The sequence below is a fragment of the Dreissena polymorpha genome, chromosome 14 (genome assembly GCF_020536995.1).
Source record: "Dreissena polymorpha isolate Duluth1 chromosome 14, UMN_Dpol_1.0, whole genome shotgun sequence".
NCBI classification, from domain to species: Eukaryota; Metazoa; Mollusca; class Bivalvia; order Myida; family Dreissenidae; genus Dreissena; species Dreissena polymorpha.
This window is the reverse complement of record NC_068368.1, coordinates 18,627,970-18,649,942: the sequence shown is the minus strand read 5'-3', so window position 1 is coordinate 18,649,942 and position 21,973 is coordinate 18,627,970. Positions and strand designations below refer to the sequence as shown.

Sequence of the window (21,973 nt, the reverse complement as noted above, 5' to 3'; positions counted from 1 at the left end):
ACAGGGCCGCCAGGGGGCGGGGTAGTTTTCCTTATATGGCTTCAGTAAAACCTTGTTAACACTCTACAAATCTTAATTTTAGCCCAATCTTCATAAAACATGGACAGAATATTTGTTTGAAAGATATCTCGGCTGAGTTCTTAAATGGTATCGGTCTGTTAAAAAAAAACATGGCTGTCTGTGGGCGGGACAGTTTTCCTTATATGGCTATATTAGCTATTGTAAAACATTGTTAACACTGCAGATGTAACATTTTAAGTCCAATCTTCATTAAACTTGGGGGAACATTTGTTCAAAGGATATCTGAGCTGAGTTTTAATATGGTGGCAGTCTGGTGCAAAACATGGCTGCCAGAGGGCGTGGCAGTTTTCCTAATATTGCTATGATAGCTGTAGTAAAACCTTAATAACACCAACTTATTGTCCAATCTTAATGGAGCTTGGTAAGAAGATTTTTGCTAATGATATTTTTGCCAAGTTTAAATATGGTTTTGGTCCATTTAAAAAGATTGCCGCCAGGGGGCAGGGCAATTTTCTTTTATAGCTATAGTAAACCTTGTTAACACTGTAGAAGGCACAATTACAGTCCGATCTTCACAAAACATTGCTCATATCATTTGCTCTAATGATATCTTTGAATTCTAAGAATGTTTTCAGTTCCTTAAAAAACATGGCTGCCATGGGGCGGGTCAGTTTTCCTTTTATGGGTATATTGAAACCCTGTTAACACTAATGGCATTTATTGGCCAATCTTAATTTAACTTGGTCAGAACATTTGTCCTAATGAACATCTGGCTGAGGTTGAAACTGGCACCAACAATAGGTCACTAGGTCAGATTTTTAAAAGCATCTTTATACTGTATACTTTATGTTTCATAAAGTATTTCAATATTTTGAACTCAACCTTGTCAGAAAAGTTTATATCCTTATGGTCTCAGGGGAGTGCCTTAGGACCCATGGACCTCTTGTTGAACATTGCTTCCAGATTTATTCAATAACATTTGTAAATTTTGTCCACAGTCATTCTGACTTCAAACATGAATAAAGGACAGACAGTTTTGAATCAGCGAATATATATATTAATTGCAATGCTGATTAAGCAATCTGCATGTAGTGTGTAATTTTTTAATGTCATATATTTTTGTAACCATAAAATAATTGTTAACAATGAAGATTATTAATTGTTTTTACATTTAAGAGTTGCAAAATCATGTTAAACTTGGTGTAATTGCTAAATTTTGATATGAGCAAGGTTCTGAAAAAAAAACGGGACTTTAAAGCTTAATTGTACTTTAATTGTAGTCCCAGATTAGCCTGTGCAGTCAGATGAGGCTAATTAGTTACGATACTTTCCGCTTTTATGGATTTTTTGTTCAAATAAAGTCTCTTCTTAATAAAAATCCTTTTTAGGCTGAAAGTTTTTTACCTCATTAGCCTCTGTGGACTGCTTTGGCAAATCTGTGACAACACTTTACGCACATGCATAAGTCAGTTTTCATAGAACGAGACTCATATTATCATATGAGCCTTGTTCTGAGAAAACTGGGCTTAATTCATGTGCGTAAAGTGTCATCCCAGATTAGCCTGTGCAGTCTGCACAGGCTAATCAGGGACGACACTTTCTGCCTAAATTGGATTTTTGCTAAGAAGAGACTTCATTTAAACGAAAAATGTCATAAAAGCTGAAAGTGTCGTCCCTGGCCTGTGCGGACTGCACAGGCTAATCTGGAATGACACTTTACGCACATGAATTAAGCCCAGTTTTCTCAGAACAAGGCTCATATTATTAGCACAGGCTAATCTGGGACGATACTTTACGCACACGCATTAAGCCCAGTTTTCTCAGAATGCATCTCATACTATCAACAATGTGTTATCCCTGTATCCAGACAGCAGCCTCTGTTGGAGGGTGAGAGGAGCCTGCTGGTCAAGATGGCCTCCATAGTGATCTCTGACGTTCACAGCGTCTCCCAGCCTGGCCACATCCTGGGGTCTCTCGTCTTCTCAGAGTCGTTTGTAGACTCAGAGATCAGGGTCTTGCAGACTGGTACAGCATTGACATAGAGTGACGCTCTGGGAAAATAGGGTTTAATGCATGTGCGTAAAGGGTTGTCCCAGATTAGCCTTTGCGGACTGCAGGTGCTTATTAGGGAAGACACTTTCTGCCTAATCTTGTTTGTTTAGAAGGAGAGACTTTCTTTAAATAAATACCATAAAACCGGAAAGTGTCATCCCTAATTAGCCTGTGCGGCCTGCACAGTCTTATCTTAGACAACACTTTTCGCACTTGCATTAAGATCCATTTTCCAAGGGCGCTGCTCACATTCTTTGTTACAGTATTCAGTGGTTAATATTAATGCAAATTGACATAAATTGGTAAATTCTTTAAGATGGCCCTCTCAGATTCATTTCTCGGGTCAGTGTGCACAGTTGGTTGAGTGCCGGACTACTTCATCACCCTGGAATCACTTGTTTTTTCAGAGTCATTTATAGACTCAAACATCAGAGTTTAACAGACTGTTAGGACATTGACACTCTTTGTTGAGAATGCAGTGTCAATATTAAAACTGTTTTAATGTAATGCTTACATTTTAAAAAGGACGTTCTCATATTCACAGTTTCTGTTAAAGAAGACTTGATTATGTTATTTTCTGACACAATTAGGATTGTAAAATCTGTGCTGCAAATGTGTTCATTAAAAGCAGTTATTTGTTATTAAATTGAAAAAAGAAGTGTGTCACCATCACTCTTGCTTCCACTTGCATTTACTTAACAGTTGCCTGCTCAATAGTATAGTGAAAATGACTACATGCAACCAAAATAAAACCAGACCAGTCTGGAAATATCTTGTAGTTCGTTCAGGTTTTAGTGCTCATCAATCCAATCTTATGGTTGGAAATGAAGCCTTTCAAACTAGAATCTAGCAAGAAGGATCTTTAATTTTATGTGCTTTTCTTATGGCCTTATGCTGGATGTGAGGGATAAAAGGGTTAACAAATTCTTTGTTTATTCTTGCTGTGTCAGATGGCAGCTGTCGACTGGACGGTTCATTCCTGCTGCTGACAGATCACATCCCCCGATATCGCTCCTGGGCGGTAAGTCCTCATTGGAGCCTTGTTTTGGAAAATTGGGCTTAATTCAAATGCGTTTAGTGTCGTCCCAGATTTAGTATTCTGCACAGGCTAATCTGGGACAATACTTTCCGTCTATACTGGATTTCTGCTAAGAAGAGTCTTCTTTTAAAACAAAAATACCATATAAGCGGAAAGTGTCTTCCCTGATAAGCCTGTGCAGACTGCACAATTGAATCTAGCACAACACTTAATGCCCATGCACTGCACTAAGCTCTATTGTCCCAGGACAGGGCTCACACTGATAGAAAGCATAACAACCCCATTAGTCTTGCACTGTTCAATTTTGCACAACTGGCTAGTTCAGATTCTCTTGATATATCAGGGAACAGTATCTTCAACAAACTCGTGGATTTCAGGTTGTAAAGCTGCCTGGGGTACTTTAAAAAAATGATGTATATTTAATGAGAAATGTTATGGATGGAGGTAGGGCTTTACTTTTCCAAGTTCTGTCTGGCAGGCTCCTATATTTTCTGCCCAAATTGTGCTCTATAATAATACAGGGCTGAGTTTTACACAAAATCAAGAAGACTCTTTTTTTCTTGCTGTAATTTTTTAGGATCAGGGTCACATATTGATGGAAATTAATCACGACCAGTATTGAATGAGTTGGGTGGATGTTATGTGGTAAACAAAAGAAACATGCAGTTAAAAATCACATAAAATAATTTTAATTAAATGTATCACCGCCTTTCTTAAAAGCAAAGTTTTAATGACTTGGATCGGGGATGAAGTTTACAACGAGCATAACAAAGAACATTTATCATAATGAAATAAACATCACCTGTTTAGTTTTATGGGCAAAATGTTTAATGCCATAATTGACTATGTTGGAGTGGATAAGGCATGTCTAACAGAACATTGCAGTGCACAGAATAATATTTTGAAGTTAAAATTAAAATAATCCTCTATTCATTGAATGGCATGACAGACTTTTAACAAGGCTAATAGCAACAAATAATTAAAGGGCATCCAGACATAAACAAAGGACTTATAATCAATATAAAATGTTTTTTTAAATGCCTGACACACTGACAAAATTTTCAAGGATTATGATTAACTGGCAATCTCATATATAATTTATATAGACAGGCTACTTGCGATTTCTATCACACCAGCAATAATATAATGTAATAATACTAGCAAGAGCTTGAACTTCTTAGATGACTGCCGTATTGAATCACATCCAAAATTGTTGAACCTCTGCTTGCAAAATTCAATTTATTTGCTAGGAAGCCTTTTTTAATTTTTAGAAATTTGGAAATAATAATAATTAAATGTTTATTTGATTCTTTTTTTAATAACTGTTATGCAGTCATACAGTATTTGATGGCAGTGTTATTATGACAGGAACTATATAAGCAAATTAAAAAAACAAACTTCAACATCATGCTTAGTCATACAAAACCTTTATTACATTTCTTAACTTTCTACAACAAACTTAAGCTCATATTTATAAACAGTGTACCAGTCTGCCAGATGACAGGAAGTGCCTTCAAGACAAATTAGAGGGTCCCAGTCTACATGAGAACTTTGGTTCCCTGCTTCTATCTGGGGACACAGTCCATCTGGGGTGTGGTCGCACCTTCTGTCTGCCACCAGAAGAAGGTTTGTTGGGTTCCATTTGAGCCGCGTTCTATGTCCCTTATTACTGCATACTGCACAGGCTTATCTGGGATAATAATTATTCATATGCATCAAGCCTAGTTTTTACAGTGTACAGCAAATAGGAATATTGAATTTCTTATTTTGTTAAAAGGAGTATTTTATAGATGTTTGATATATAGGTTTATAAATAATCAAAATATATTTCATAACTTTAGCATAAAATCTGATTGAAATACGTGTGCCTATGCAATTGTTAAAACAAATTATGCGATCATGTTCATGATTATACAGGCCATACGTTCCGATTTGTCCAGGATTGTCCCGGAAATGAATAACATGTCCTGCAGTCCCGGAAATCTGTCAAATGTCCCGGAGTTTACAAAATCCATATATACATGTACCTTATCTTACGCATAACTGCACCTCGAATCTGTATTCACACTGATCCACAGCATTTCCATGGCAATGCCAACCCAAATAGGTGACTACGCTATGTGTCAAACTCGATCAATTAACAGGGGTCCTCTTATCATATTGATTGTCTCACGTTGGCAGTCAAACCGAAAAGGCGTCATTGTTTAATGTGGTTGTTAATTGGCTTGAATACTTGTATACTGATTTTATTGCAGTTTGTTTGCGCACGCTTTGAATGAGCGACAACACTCGTAAGCAGTCATATCTGTACCTGCAGTAAGATCATGCAGACGACGAGTGACGTAATTTTCATACTGGTGTGATTATATTGCAGTTTATTGAATTAATTACGCACAACTGTAAATGTTTCATTCGATTCTCAATAAGCACTTTTCAATTTGTAATCCGAAACACGCAATTTAAATGCTTACGCGACATAGACAAGTACTTGCGTCAAATAAACAGTGCTGTATCCTTTGTCTCAATAAAAAGCGCGTGAAAATTATGCAGACATGTATCTAACGTCGCATGGAAAGTGTGGATGTATTTTGTGTTGTATAAAAACATGAACATCACGTCAGGCGATTTACGCGTGTTCAATGAGGAAAAAACGCCCCGATTGGAGGTTATTTCATCACATCTTTAAATAGTAACAAATGCGCTACAAAGTTTTATGCGGCCGTGGATACGCCCATGCGTTTGATGCAGATGACGTGACATGTCCACAAAGGCAATTTGGTGCTCTTTTCTAATACGAAAAACACCTTGCTTGTATCTAGTAACGGAAATAGTAATGTTTAATTTGACGTTAATAGATCTAGTGTATTTCGGATAGGCTTTCGAACTTAGCAATTTACGATGTGAAAAAAAATGCGTACCCAAAGTGCATATATGTCTATATATATCGCTATATGTATACATGTCCCGGAAAATCGGCAAAAGTCTCGGAAAATTGAGCTCAATGTCCCAGAATTGGTCTGAAGAGTTATGGCATGCATTTCATGATTATAAAAAAGTCACACAATGGAAGTGGGAAGAATGTCTTCAGAAAAAAGGAGTAACAACCTTTTGTTGACTCAAAACTTGTAAAAGGCTCTTAAAATGTCTTCAATTTGATTAGTTTGTGATGCAGAGCAACCCCCACCCCAATATTTATTCCTTTAAAGTAAGCGTTAAAAAAGAAAATTGCTGGATTGCAAACACACAACAACCATCAAGAGTCTGACTTGGTGACTATAATGGTCAAGATTGACGCTGATATAAGCATAGTGTTTTTGTTTTGTTTTTTAAATATATGACCCAAATTTTTGATAATTTGTCAATGTGTCAATCCGTTAAAGGGGTTCACTAAATGAAGAGATAATAATTTTTGTTTAGCTGTATTGCTTATACAACTTCTAACGTGCATGTATTTCAGCCATCTTGTATGCCTTTGAGAACGGCCTGGTGATAATATGCCCACAGTATGGTGCTATAATTCTCCATGGAATCCATATACGCACAGCAGAGTTCTATGATGGGGTAAGTATTGGGGGTTATCATAGAGATAGAAGACCATATTCCTTAAATATGAACATTCTGAATTTAACTCTTTAATTTTTAAAGATTTAAATAATAGAAATCGGAGGGACAATTTTACTCTAGCATTACATGGAAATAACACTTGTATTCTACGTAGCTAAGGACCAAGTATGTGTATATAAATTATTATTAAGGGATCTGAGTCATAGCCGAAGATTTTAAAAAATTGCTCACAAAATTCAAAAATAACCAAAAATTATGATTATGATTTTTTTTGAAAAGGTTTAATTAACTTTATAATGCATTCACAAAATATTAAATTGATTGTGCATGTTTTTAATATTTAACAGCGTTCTACAAAAACTGCAGACATTTTGAAAATAATAATATAGAAATGTAAAATATAATTAAGTATAACCCATAACATGAAAAGAACAAAAACCATTTTACTGATAGTTAGATAAAAATACTTTGGAATATTAACACACATTTACCTTTTATTATTTAAATGCAAATTTATTCCAAAACAACAGTTGTTTTACTCTGCAGTATTGTTCTATGCATAAACCACAAATCAAATGCTTTTAATCCTACTGAATGACTTATTTTGTGTGCTGCAGTCCCCATATCCCCACTTATTAAAACTCAAACCCTGTATTGATTATATTTGTCCCGGTTGATAAGATATTTTTGCAATAAATACTATGACGAAAAGGCAGCTGACAGGAACTAAACATGTCCGGCGTAGCAACGTTTATGCATACGCAAAATGTAGCCTATCCAAGGACCACTAAAGTACAAATTATCTAAAATCAAAGCTCATAAAAGAATTAATTTAGATTAAGTTAAGAATTATATTTTTCAATTTATGATCTCTTATGAATTTTGCCATGTTTTGTTAAATGCATACAAAGCTGTATAAGTTCATTTGTTAAATCTTAGCTATTATTTCAAATGTGGCATCAAAATTAACAGTAACTGCTAAGTTTCTACGCTCATTTATATTTATGTACATGATGCATTTATTAAGCCATGATAATTCTTACACAAAGCATTGGTAATTTTTTCTCTGGTTTACATATCTTAAATACATGATCTTTTTTCCCTGACTGGTTTACTAGGTAGGTTCATTTGAAACTGGATAATCATTTCTGTGAATGGTTAAGATTTTATCATATTTGAACCATGATCATTATATCCCTGACTGGTTTACGTGTTTGGTTCATTGAACCATGATAATTATTTTTGTGACCGGTTTGTGTGTATCACCTATTTTCAGGACTCGTCCAACACAGTGGCCCTGCTTGTCCTGCAGTACCAGTCTACGTTCATTCCCTTCCTGCCCTTCCACCTGCATAACGAGGACTGTCAGCTGATACTCATGTTCACTCCTAAATCCAAGGCCTACAAACATCTGTTTTCAGAAGTGAGTATCAATACCATGTCCCAATTGTGTTAAGATGCTTAAGAATGGAATGAATACCATATCATGAATTGCTGAATATGCTTAAAACTGTTTTAACTGGATAAGTCTAAACTTGCCTTTTTATAGGCCAGTTTTTAAAAGTCTTGACAAATTATGTGATCACCTTTGAGGGGGCTTTTTAAGAAAAAATTATGCTGTTGTGATGCAAGCATATACATTGTACAATTTTATTTTTGTTCGCATATAGGGCATATTGGGTCAAGGCCAACAGTCAATGCCAACAATCAAGGCTAGTATTATAGAAAATGGTTTCAAGTTAAAATCAATGTTTAGAGGATCTTTTACAAAGCTCAGAAACCCTGACAAGAACAAGAAAAGTCCAGCGCTCTGTCCTCAGACAGCTCTTGTTAGCTCAGCTGTTTTCGGAGAAAACCAGAGGTATTGTCATAGCCAGCTGGTCTTCCGACGTCCGTTTCGTGCTAAAACCTTAACATTTTGTTAAGGTTTTGAACATTTGCTCTAAAATCAAAGTGCTTAAAACTTTTAAACTTCATAAGTAGCTGCACCTAGAGGAGTTCTACATGCGACACCCATAACTAGGTCAAAGGTCAAGATTACTGTGACCTCTTAAAATATAAAATAAATCTGACAAGCTTTCATTTATTCAAAACTGCAACTGCAGCCGAGCGTGGCACCCATTATTCGGTGCTCTTGTTTTGTATTCCAGAGATAATCATATATTGTGATGCTGTTATAGGTGTTACACAAGTGGAGGGCAGACTCGGACTCCCCCAAGGTCCGCAGGGTAGACACCATGCCTGATAACTGCTCATTGCTGTATGAACATCCACACTTACTGGATATTAACATTTGATCATGGATTTCTTATTATAGTTTTTTTTTGTTTTTGCTAAATTGTTTAGTTTACCTCGAACATTTTTGAATGTCATATTAAAAATTAGAAAAGTATAATGACATTGTTGATTTGTTAAGATTATTGATGGTCAACAGGAAGCTATACTTGATTAATTAACATTTTTAAGTGGCGGATTTTCATAAAATTTGCAGTTGAGAAGGAGAACACCTAAATGTGTTGGACCAAATTTTTATATCCCCCACCACAATAATGGGGGACATATTGTTTTTGCCCTGTCTGTTGGTTTGTTTGTTTGTGTGTTTGTTTGCCCCAACTTTAACATTTGTAATAACTTTTGCAATATTGAAGATAGCAACTTGATATTTGGCATGCATGTGTATCTCATGGAGCTGCACATTTTGAGTGGTGAAAGGTCAAGGTCATCCTTCAAGGTCAAAGGTCAAATATATAGCTTCAAAGAGACGCAAAAGGAAACATAGTGTTTCTGACAAACACATATCTTGTTTTAACAATATTCAATATGGTCAACTTTATTGTCCCCTACAGGTTTCACCGAAGGGAACTTATGGTTTGTGCTCTGTCTGTCAGTCTGTCTGTCTGTCCGTCACACTTTTCTGGATCCTGTGATAACTTTAAAAGTTTTTCATATTTTTTCATGAAACTTGAAAACATGGATAGATGGCAATATGGACATTATGCACGTCATTTCATTTTGTTCCTACATCAAAAAGTATGGTTGCTATGGCAACAAATATATTATAAATACTGCTGAAAATGGTGGTTTTCTGGATCCTGCGATAATTTAAAAGTTCTTAATATTTTTCATGAAACTTGAAACATGGATAGATGGCTATATAGACATCATGCACATCATTTAATTTTGTTCCTATGTCAAAAATTCTGGTTGCTATGGCAACAAATATTTATTTAAAAAAATTCTGAAAATGGTGGAATTTTTGACAATGGTGGAGCCAGTAGGGGACATATATTGCTTGGCAATAGTCTTATTTATTAATTTCAATCTGTGTGACATAAAAAAAGATTTTGCTTACACATATTTTTTTGTTTATTTGAACCTTGTTCTGGTGAGACTGGGCCTAAAGCATGTTCATTCAGTGTTTCCAAGATCAGCTTGTATTGTCTGTGTACATGGAAAGTGCCGTCCCTGATTTGCCTGTGAAGACTGCAAAGGCTAATCTGGGAAGACTCTTTAGGCACTTGCATTTAGCTTGGTATTCCCAGAACATAGCTGATTTTTACCTGTGGGCTTTAAACAATGGATTGTGTTCCAGTCATGGACTGCTCCAGCACCAGTACTCTCTCGGTACCGGCACCAAGGTGAAGACTGCCCTACAGAAGGCTGCAGCACCTCTGCCTCACCTCAACAGGTACCTGAACACTGCATGGAAAAGTGGGTTCACCCTGCTATGAAGTAGGGGGGATATAATGAAATCATCTTGTGTGTTTTCCATCATTTCTGGAATGGGGCCGGGGCATTTTGGATTGGGAAAAATCACGTTTTAACTGAGTGTTTTTGATTTTTAGGGTAACAAATACTTTATATATACTTAATATATATAATAAAAGTGTTTTCAATATTAAATTAACCATCTTATCAACTTATAGAATGTCATAAGAAGATTAACTAAATGTTTGAACCTATTAAGAAGAAAAAGAAGTGTTATCGAGTGAGAAGTGAACTGAAATTTGGGCCCAAATTTGCCTGAAGAAAAAAACCCTGTTGCATTGACATCTGTACATCTGTCTGTCCTTAAATACAAACACGAACTTGTCAGTCAAAGTACCTCTACATTTTTTCAGCATAAAACCTTCAATCTTGCTTTTTTTGTTCCCCATGATATGCTATTTTTCTTGTTTTTTTTATTTGTCTAACTTTCAAAATTTGCTCTAGTTACAATCCTTTTTAAACATATAATTTCTTCTACTTTATGATGCTAACTTTGATCAAAGGGGGTATTCCTCACTACTTGGAGAAGCTTTAGTTTCTTCTGTTCCTCTGTGGTTATGTACAGGCTGTTCAGTGTTTGGTCAAGATCTCAAATATTCTCAGTTCTTATACTCCAGCTTTTTCAAATGTTATCATGAATAAGTTCTGAACCGCTCAGTTGGTAGAGTGCTGACTACAAACCCAAGGATATGGAACGCCATTACTGACTTCATATGACTGTTGTCGTTGTGTGTAGTACATTAATCATTATTTTCAGTGGAATATACATTATGCTTTGTGCAATTTTCTTTACGTTCGGTACATTCGTCATAACGTCTTCACGTTCGGTACATTTGTCATAACGTCTTTACGTTCGGTACATTCGTCATTACGTGCAGCAGTTACATCATTAAGTGCAGTAGTAACAACATTACCTGCTGTGCAAACTTCTTTCCGTTTGGTACATTCGTCATGACTCATTATGTGTAGTAGTTTTATCATTATGCGCTGTGCAAACGTCTTTACGTTTGGTACATTCGCTTTTACGTGCAGCAGTTACATCATTAAGTCCAGTAGTAACAACATTACGTGCTGTGCAACTTCTTTACATTTTACACTTCCGAACGTAAAGACATTTGCACAGCGCATAATGATAAAACTACTACACATACTGACGAATGTACCGAATGGAAAAAAGTTTGCACAGCGCATAATGATAAAACAACTGCACATAATGAGTCATGACGAATGTACCGAACGGAAAGAAGTTTGCACAGCACGTAATGTTGTTACTACTGCACTTAATGATGTAACTGCTGCACGCAATGACGAATGTACAGAACGTAAAGACGTTTGCACAGCGCATAATGATATAACTACTACACATAATGTTGAATGTACAGAACGTCAAGAAGTTTGGACAGAACATAATGTTGTTACTACTTTGCGTAATGCTTTAACTACTGCATACAACGACGAATGTACCGAACGTAAAGAAAATTGCACAAAGCATAATGTATATTCCACTGAAAATAATGATTAATGTACTGCAAACAACAACAACAGTCATATGAAGTCAGTAATAGTGTTCCATACAAGGATGGCTTGTACCATCCCCTTTACCTTGTGTGAAAATGGGCATGAAATGCTTTCTACAGCCATTCTGCCGTACTTCTGATTCAAGTTGAGCAGTTGTCTGTTACTGTATTAAGTGTGTGCACCAAGTACTGATAAACCAGCAAGCCAAGGATACACTGTTGAAAATTGCAAAAATTCCAACTGAACAAACAAAAACCAAGTTCCAAATAATCTACCTATAACATGATAATATTCCAGATATTTCAGCTATTTCAAACTTCAACATACATGTAGTAAGTTTTGCATAATCAAGCTAATTTTAATTTTAAGATGATAAAGTTCCAGATTATCTAGCTATTTCTGAGGAATTTCTGGATAATAAACCTATCTGAAACTTCAACATTATAAATTCCACATTATTAAAATATCTTGTGCATCAACATGATGAAGTTGCTTATAAGGAAGCTATATGAAACTTCAACATGATAAAGTCACAGATAACTAAATTAATAATACCTTCAGAAGATGAAGGTTCACATAATTTATATCTCAAACTTCAACATGATCAAATTTCATGGATTGCAGCTATCCTAGACTTTAACATGAAAACCTAATGATAATAATTCTATGACAAACTTTAACATAAAATGTTTATTATGATGACACTGTTCTGTCTCTTCTCTCATATTTGTATCTGCGCTATCAACTTTCAGTTTTCTGGAGCACCTGGCAGTGAGTAGTATAGGCTGGGAATCAATACCAGAGTCCGACATAGCCATGGTTCTGGGACAGGGAACCAGTACAGAGACAGAAACAGACATTGAGGTAAGTGAGTAGTATAGGCTGGGAATAGATATATGGGTCTGACATAGCCATGGTCCAAGGACAGGGAACCAGTACGGAGACAGAAACAGACATTGAGGTAAGTGAGTAGTATAGGCTGGGAACCAATACCAGAGTCCGACATAGCCATGGTCCTGGGACAGGGAACCAGTACAGAAACAGACATTGAGGTAAGTGAGCAGTATAGGCTGGGAACCGATACCTGGGTCTGACATAGCCATGGTCCACGGACAGGGAACCAGTACAGAGACAGAAACAGAGATTGATTGAGTGAGTTTTATAGGCTGGGAACCAATTCCTGAGTCTGACATAATCATGGTCCTGGGACAGGGAACCAGTACAGACTCAGAATCAGGCATGGCGGTGAGTGAGTAGTATAGGCTAGGAACCGATACCTAAGTCTGACATAGCCATGGTTCAAGAACATGGAACCAGTACAGAGATGATGTGTCCTGTATATTCCTGTATATATTTACACACATTAACATTCACATTTACTAGTACACCAATGAAATATGTGTGATACACGCATTGTCATCATATTTGTTCCTGTATGTTTTTATGCTTCTCTGTATGTTTCAGATTGTGGTGACCATACTGAGTGGAGTACCAGGGTCACACCAACAAAACATGTGTGATGTTCTTACAAGCCTCTCAAAGGAACAAAACAGGTAATTAAACTACAATAGTAAGTCATATTAAGAGATATATGACCAAATACAAAAGGTCATTGAATACACCAATGTAATTTCAATAGCACAGTCCATTCTGGATTCATTGGAACAAACAAGCATCGTTCTGAGAAAACGGGGCTTAATGCATATGCTCCCAGGTTAGCCTGTGCAGTCCACACATCACTTTGTAATTCAGTTTGAAGTTTCTTTGTTGCATCACATTTATTTCAACTCGCCAATGGAATCTTAAATTGTAAGTACAGTTTTAATTGTGTTAAAAGGATTGGTGATTTTGCTGCATAAAACAAATTAAACAGTGATAACATTTGAAGACACTGCAGTACATTTGGTCAATCAGGTCAAACTTGTAATCAATGTTTCATCGTATGTGCTTTTTTACACTTGAGTAAGCTAAAATATCGGTGATATCTGTTTTACAGATAAACAAACAAAACAAAATTGAAGCATGTATAAACATTATTCCTTCAAAATTAGAGTGCTAACTGTGTTAAAAGTTATCAACTAAGCCTGGTTCTAAGAAATTGGGCTTAAGGCTCGTGCATAAAGTGTCATCAAAGATTAGACTGTGCAGTATATCTTTAATTCTAACACGGCACGCGACTTGTTTTCTATAGACAAAGAAGGAAATCAAGTGTGGGTTATTCTGCAATAATGTATGGGCGGAGCTTAATGTTTCGAAAATAGTTCCGAATACATAAAGAAAATATTGCAGTAGAATGCACGTGCTAAAACCCGCTCTAAAAGAAATGTAATAAATGTAGCATGTATATAAATGTAATGAAACAACAAATTGTATATTTGGTGATAAGTGGCATAACCACGCCTGCAAAGAATGTATTTGTTAGGAAACGTAATTAAGATAAATATATAGCATGTAAGCTTTTCAGTAGCATCAATAAACGTGACATCATTTAGTTTCTATGATGTTTGTTCTCAATGAAAGTGACGTCATTTGCAAAATATTTATGAATGAAAACGACGTCATATGTTTGTACAATTCAATGACGTCACTAAATAGTGAACTTTGTACTAAAAAGGGCGGAGTATTGAAAAATATAGTTCATGTCCAAAAGCTTGAACCAAATCAATCAGAATCGTGTTAGAATCGAAATAATATTTTTCTATCATGGTTTGTTGTCGAATAACCCACAGTAGGGAGTATAGATGCGTGTTATCAAATCACTTGTGCTTCGCACTCGTGATTTAATTCCTACGCATCTATACTCCTTACTGTGGGTTATTCGACAACAAACCATGATAGAAACATATTATTTCTTAAACAAAACATTCCCTAAAAGTGGAGAAATCCCTAGTCTGTGTGGACTGCAAAGGCTAATCTGGTACAACACTTAACACACTCGCATTAAGCCAATTTTCCCAGAACAAGGCTTGACTGTCGATCTCTCCTACGTTGCAGGTATGTCGTACTGAAGCCCAGTGTGGACAGCAGTCAACAGTTTCAGCCTCTAGACATACAGGCCAAGTTGAAGGCCACCCTGAACGTACACAGGCGTCGCAAGCAGGCCCAGATGGCCTTGAAGAACACGCGTGTTTTGTATATCGTACCAGGGTATGTACTTGTTCTGTATGGTCGTTTGTAAGTATGTATCGACTACTTTAAAGTGTCATTCACTCAGTCAATAATAACATGTATAACATGTATGCATAAAAGTCACGCTCGGGGAAACCAGGGCTTAATTCATGTGTATAAAGTGTCATTCTAAGTAAGCCTGTGCTGTCCTCACAGCATCAACATCGGGAATTGTGTTCACTTTTCACTCTTATGCATTTAGCCCAGTTTTCCCAGAATGCATCTCATATCATATCTCAAGAATTGCAAATGTGTAGTTATATACCAGCAGCTTTTTCCTATATTCCCGATGTTAAGGATGAACAATAAATTCAGTTACCACATTGTAAGTTGCATGGAAAAAATCAACTTTGAGCAATTTTTATCTAAATTAATTGTCCTGCTTTTATTTCTTGCTTATTTTACAGCTTATTATGTCTTTATCCTATCAAAGATTCATGTGTAAAAAAAGTTGGGCTAGTTAAAAGTATGTTTGTGAACATTTAACCCAATATCTGTGGTTATTTTTTGCATGCACTTAAGTAGCAACAACATTTGCATATGAAATAACATTACATTATGGTATGAAATCTGATATGATATAGCTAAATGTGTATTCCTGTACTTATATTGATAGGTACACAGATATTGTGGCTGTTGTGCAGGCAATTGAGTGTCATCCTGATGCAGAGGTCAGGGCTCATTGTGCAATAGGTGAGTATTGCTAGACCAGAAAAAACAGGTTAATAACTGATTTTTAGTCCCCTAACGGTTTCACAGGAGGGGACTTATGGTTTTGTCTCCATCTGTCCGTCACACTTTTCTGGGTCCTGCGATAACTTAAAAAGTTCTTAATATTCTTTCATGAAACTTGAAATATGGATAGATGACAATATGGACACTATGCACGTCATTTCATTTTGTTCCTACGTCAAAAATTCTGGTTGCTATGGCAACAAATAGACTAGAAATACTGCTGAAAATGGTGTTTTTTTCTGGATCCTGCGATAACTTAAAAAGTTCTTAATATTTTTCATGAAACTTGAAATATGGATAGATGGCAATATGGAAATTATGCACGTCATTTCATTTTGTTCCTACGTAAAAAATTCTGTTTGCTATGGCAACAAATAGAGAAATACTGCTGAAAATGGTGTTTTTTCTGGATCCTGCGATAACTTTAAAAGTTCTTAATATTTTTCATGAAACTTGAAATATGGATAGATGGCAATATGGAAATTATGCACGTCATTTCATTTTGTTCATACGTCAAAAATTCTGGTTGCTATGGCAACAAATAGACTAGAAATACTGCTGAAAATGGTGGTTTTCTGGATCTTGCGATAACTTTAAAAGTTCTTAATATTTGTTCATGAAACTTGGAACATGGGTAGATGGCAATATGTACATTATGCAGGTCATTTCATTTTGTTCCCAGTCAAAAATTCTGGTTGCTATGGCAACAAATAAACAAAATATTCTGACAATGGTGGAATTTCTTTCAATGGTGGAGCCGGTAGGGGACTTTTATTGCTTGGCAATAGTCTTGTTTTTAGAGGTATGAAAATTGTGACTGGGACTGAGCAAACATTTTGAGCCCTCAGAAAATTCAACACTCACAAATTCAAGCCAAACAATAATAGTTTATTTAAGTTTATAGCAATAAAAAATTGATCCTTAGTTGAGACTTCGAGCTGTTCAGTTTTGAGCCATTGACAATCAACTGCTGAACATGGCAAACAATCAAAAAGGTTGACAAACAAACAAACAAGGTGACAGAAGATTTTGATATGTTTTGCCTCCAGGTTCCATAACTGTGTGTGTTGACCCTCTGAATGTGTTTATGGAACACTGCCGCACCCTGCCATACCTTCTGAACATGTGCGCCCAGGGCTGGGTCAACCAGATTGTCATGACTTCATCAACCGAACTCAAGGTATCCTCCATCTTGATTTCACTCAAGTAGGCCATTTTATATTTTGCATGTAAATGTGGTAGTTTTTAGATAATGTATGCCCAAGGCTAAATTATCCAAATACATTTCAGCCTTGTTTAGGGAAAACTGGGCGTAATGCATGTGCTGATAGTGTTGTCCCATAATGGCCTATTCAGTTTGTACAGGCTTATCAGGGACTACATTTTGCGCTTGGACTCAGAGATTCCTTTCATAAAAAAAAATCCATTAAGCTTAAAATATTGTTCCTGATAAGTCTGTGCGAACTGCAGAGGCTGACTGCACAGGTAAATGTAGGTTAACACTGTACGCACATGCATTAAGCCCTGTTTTCCCAGAGTACGGCTCATATAATCATCATGGAGTTGCCTGTGTTGTGTTTTCAGAATGAGGACCTGGAGACCATCCAACACCTGCTGAGATCAGTTAACAGTGACGTGGCCTTCTTACTGGCAGAGCAAGGAAATGTGTCCAGGTGAGTCAACAGTGACGTGGCCTTCTTACTGGCAGAGCAAGGAAATGTGTCAAGGTGAGTCAACAGTGATGTGGCATTCTTACTGGCAGAGCAAGGAAATGTGTCAAGGTGGGTCAACAGTGATGTGGCCTTCTTACTGGCAGAGCAAGGAAATGTGTCCAGGTGGGTCAACAGTGATGTGGCCTTCTTACTGGCAGAGCAGGGAAATGTGTCCAGGTGGGTCAACAGTGATGTGGCCTTCTTACTGGCAGAGCAAGGAAATGTGTCCAGGTGGGTCAACAGTGATGTGGCCTTCTTACTGGCAGAGCAAGGAAATGTGTCAAGGTGAGTCAACAGTGATGTGGCCTTCTTACTGGCAGAACAAGGAAATGTGTCAAGGTGAGTCAACAGTGATGTGGCCTTCTTACTGGCAGAGCAGGGAAATGTGTCCAGGTGAGTCAACAGTGATGTGACCTTCTTACTGGCAGAGCAAGGAAATGTGTCCAGGTGGGTCAACAGTGATGTGGCCTTCTTACTGGCAGAGCAAGGAAATGTGTCAAGGTGGGTCAACAGTGATGTGGCCTTCTTACTGGCAGAGCAAGGAAATGTGTCAAGGTGGGTCAACAGTGATGTGGCCTTCTTACTGGCAGAGCAAGGAAATGTGTCAAGGTGGGTCAACAGTGATGTGACCTTCTTACTGGCAGAGCAAGGAAATGTGTCAAGGTGAGTCAACAGTGATGTGGCCTTCTTACTGGCAGAGTAAGGAAATGTGTCCAGGTGAGTCAACAGTGACGTGGCCTTCTTACTAGCAGAGCAAGGAAATGTTTCAAGGCGAGTCAACAGTGATGTGGCCTTCTTACTGGCAGAGCAAGGAAATGTGTCCAGGTGAGTCAACAGTGATGTGGCCTTCTTTCTGGTAGAGCAAGGAAATGTGTCCAGGTGAGTCAACAGTGATGTGGCCTTCTTTCTGGCAGAGCAAGGAAATGTGTCAAGGTGAGTCAAAAGTGATGTGACCTTCTTACTGGCAGAGCAGGGAAATGTGTCCAGGTGGGTCAACAGTGATGTGGCCTTCTTACTGGCAGAGCAAGGAAATGTGTCCAGGTGAGTCAACAGTGATGTGGCCTTCTTACTGGCAGAGCAAGGAAATGTGTCTAGGTGAGTCAAAAGTGATGTGACCTTCTTACTGACCTTCCCCCCCCCCCCCCGATACACACACACACATGTTAAAATTTGTTGAACCTGCCAATTTAAATGACCTTTATCTGCCGTTTGGGCTCTTTATTAACTTTGACAGTAGTTTCTTTGACAGCACATTCTACAACCTAAATCATATATAATATTTCTAATGAATGAAAGCATGCAGCTTTGCTTATAGATAACTAATTTGTGTAATATCAGGGACATTGTGACAGTCAAGTTACTTTCAGGTGACAGTCTGGGAGGAAACTTGAGGTCTTGGGAATATTTACATATGAATGAAGTGAAAGTAGATGTTCCTATTTAGCCCATAACTTTATAGTGCATGATGGGATTTCAAAATCAACTGGCATATTATATTCATATGAAGAAAATGTGTTGCCTGGAGGGGTTTAATGCATGTGTGTAAAGTGTCATCCCAGATTAGACTGTGCAGTCCACAAAGGCTAATCAAGCTGGGACGACACTTTCTGCTTAAACAGGATTTGTTCTAAGAAAAGACTTTCTTGAAACAAAAAATATCATGAAAGTGGAAAGTGTCGTCCCAGATTAACCTGTGCGGAATGCAAGGCTAATCTGGAATGACACTGTATGCACATGCATTTAACCTCCTTTTCACAAAGCACGGCTCAATTATAATAATACAGTCGAAACTGACCTAACGGCCACCTGAAAATAACGGTAACCTGCAGACAACGGTCAGTCTGGAATCCCCCCGACGAAAAACACTAAATTACACTTGAAAATAACGGCCACCTGTCCATAACGGCCAACGGCCACTATATTCAACTCCAAAATTCATGTTTGACCTGAAATCAACAGTCACCCGTCAGTTGCCTCGAGTCGCGAAAATTAAAAAGACAGCACATCATGTGTCCGTCTATTTTGCGGTTAAAGCGTCTGATAGCGGTAATTGCCTTTGATATTATAAAAGCGGCCCGCTTTGAGTAAACAAATATTAAGGTGTTGAGAAGGTTTCTTTTATGGGGATAATTGTGGGGGTATCTTCAAAAGAAAATATGTCAGAGTTTGTGACACGTTTAAAGTAATTATCGCTAATTAAATGACCGCTAATTAGTAAATGTGTTTACAACATTGAGTATGTCAACAGCACGTGACAAGCTTTATTTACTGAATGAACGAAATGCATTAGTAAACAATTATACTAACGTTGATAAAGTCATTGCTTTAGTTTAATAATTGCAATTAAATCAATCTATAAGATATTATTCTGTATTATTCAATGTAAGTTAATTCTGTTATTATGCTTAGTTAATGGCAATGAGCCTTTGTTTTACACTGTATGCAAACGACTGGGTGGGGTAACGACGTAGCAATACTACCAACTGACCAACCATCTTAAAATTGTGATCCGAATTCAACGGTCACCTGTGGACAATGGTCACTTTGGTCATGACTGACTGCTGTTCTCAGGTTTGACTGTAGTAGATGTGTGTTACTGCCATGTCTATTAGCTTGTACATATTGGGATTTCAAAATAATTTGGATACATTGACGGTCATGTCACGAGGGCACACTTTATATCTGTCACAACAACCCTTATTTGTTTCCAGTGACATACATGTATAGCAGGGGCATCCCTGTTCTATTGACACATTTCTAGTTAAACAGGAGAGCAGCAATTTAGCTATTTTTGCCATATATCATAAGAATAGCCATTTTTGTAATTGGCCATATATCAAAAACAAAAAATCAACTTAAATTATATAATGTGAATAGTTTCCAAATGTGCCTCCTTTACTACACAGGAGCATGGATCTAGAGGCAATTCTAAGTGAGGACAGTTTTACACAAGCTGGGAAGGTTCGAGCCCGCTACCTGTCGTGCCCGGATTGGCGCAGCACCCTTGTGCCCGCATCACCCAGCCTCCTGATAATGAGGACGGTTCAGCTGAACTTTTCTTTGCCTCTAGACCGACAGAAACTGATCAACAGGCTCAGGGGTAGGCTCAAACTGGATGTGAGCCTTGCTCTGGGAAATAGAGCTTAATGGATGTGCATAAAGTGTCATCTCAGATAAGCTTGTGCAGTCCACACAGGTCTATCAGGGACGAGGCTTTCAGCCTAGACTGGATTTTTGTTTAGAGGAGAATTACTTTAAACAAAAATTCCATGAAAGCAGACAGTTTTGTTCCTGATTAGCCTGTGCAAAGCACCTAAGCTAATCTTGGATGACAATTTACTCACATTAATTCAGCCCATATTTTCCTGAACGCTGCTCAATTCCTCTCCCAGGACATGTTTAACTTGATATGTATTGTTTGAAATGGAATTCATACAAACATTAAACAAAAACTTTGCATAAATTTTATCTTAATCACTTATAGCTACCAAAAATTAAAAAACCTGAATTGACATAGGTCAAATAATAATGATGTGGTAATTATTTATTACATAGTTTAGATACACACAATAGAGTGTGATTCCTCTGATGTAAATCAAGTAAGGACAGTATGTTGGTTACTTGCGCTATAACAGAATGATGCAGAGCAACATTGTTTTTTATTCCTTCACAACCAAGATACACATTTTGAAGCTTTTGTAGTCCCAAATCAAAATTAAATATAGACACTTCTTACTCAAGTTTTAAAGGCTTTCTTTCTTACTCTGACATACTGATCAGCAGCAAACAGCATAAAACATAAACACAATGCAAGTAATTTGCAGGCTGTTCTGGTTTTATGCTGGATGTGTATTTCCATTTTTACTTTGCTTCTGAATGGGAAAGGGTTAAATACCACCAATTTAATACAGGCATATAACAAACAAATAAGTACAACATCTTGGTTTAAGCAAGGTTAGGGAAATAAACTTGCTAATTACATGCGAAAATATCTGAACATTTACGAGCGAAGCCAATCTCGTGTTTGCTCATAAATGTTTGGATATCATCACGTGAATTTCACATGGAATATATTGTGACACAAAAAATAAAACAAACATTTTGTATCTCGTTAAATCTAGTGTTGAAATTTTGGCTATTGCTATAAGGAACACTGATTTTTTTATGGGTTAACTTTATTGACAAAATATTCATTGATTTTGAGTATTTATCACATGCCATACCCTCTTTCGCATCTAATATAACAATTATATATTATTTTATATTACACATATGTAATATACGTTTTAAGCGTTTTCATTGGCTTAGTTTTCGTTTTTTGACCAATCACATTTTGTTATTTTGCTGAAATGACATTGCAACGTCAAATGACATCACAAAATGTAAACAACATTCG

The 21,973-nt window shown here is 37.0% G+C and overlaps 1 protein-coding gene across 1 annotated transcript in view; it reads left to right on the top strand.

Annotated features, from left to right (window-relative positions):
* The window catches only part of LOC127856857 (dynein axonemal assembly factor 9-like), a 128,058-nt gene that overhangs the window by 98,561 nt on the left and 7,524 nt on the right, over nucleotides 1–21,973 (top strand). Inside the window, exons 16-29 of the mRNA XM_052393015.1 lie at nucleotides 1,889–2,046; nucleotides 3,024–3,094; nucleotides 4,594–4,738; nucleotides 6,570–6,673; nucleotides 7,953–8,099; nucleotides 8,857–8,936; nucleotides 10,269–10,364; nucleotides 12,715–12,826; nucleotides 13,427–13,515; nucleotides 14,957–15,109; nucleotides 15,747–15,823; nucleotides 16,915–17,045; nucleotides 17,450–17,538; nucleotides 20,484–20,677. Of these exons, the coding sequence (XP_052248975.1) occupies nucleotides 1,889–2,046; nucleotides 3,024–3,094; nucleotides 4,594–4,738; nucleotides 6,570–6,673; nucleotides 7,953–8,099; nucleotides 8,857–8,936; nucleotides 10,269–10,364; nucleotides 12,715–12,826; nucleotides 13,427–13,515; nucleotides 14,957–15,109; nucleotides 15,747–15,823; nucleotides 16,915–17,045; nucleotides 17,450–17,538; nucleotides 20,484–20,677 (1,646 nt within the window). The remainder of the gene's footprint in view (nucleotides 1–1,888; nucleotides 2,047–3,023; nucleotides 3,095–4,593; nucleotides 4,739–6,569; nucleotides 6,674–7,952; nucleotides 8,100–8,856; nucleotides 8,937–10,268; nucleotides 10,365–12,714; nucleotides 12,827–13,426; nucleotides 13,516–14,956; nucleotides 15,110–15,746; nucleotides 15,824–16,914; nucleotides 17,046–17,449; nucleotides 17,539–20,483; nucleotides 20,678–21,973) is intronic.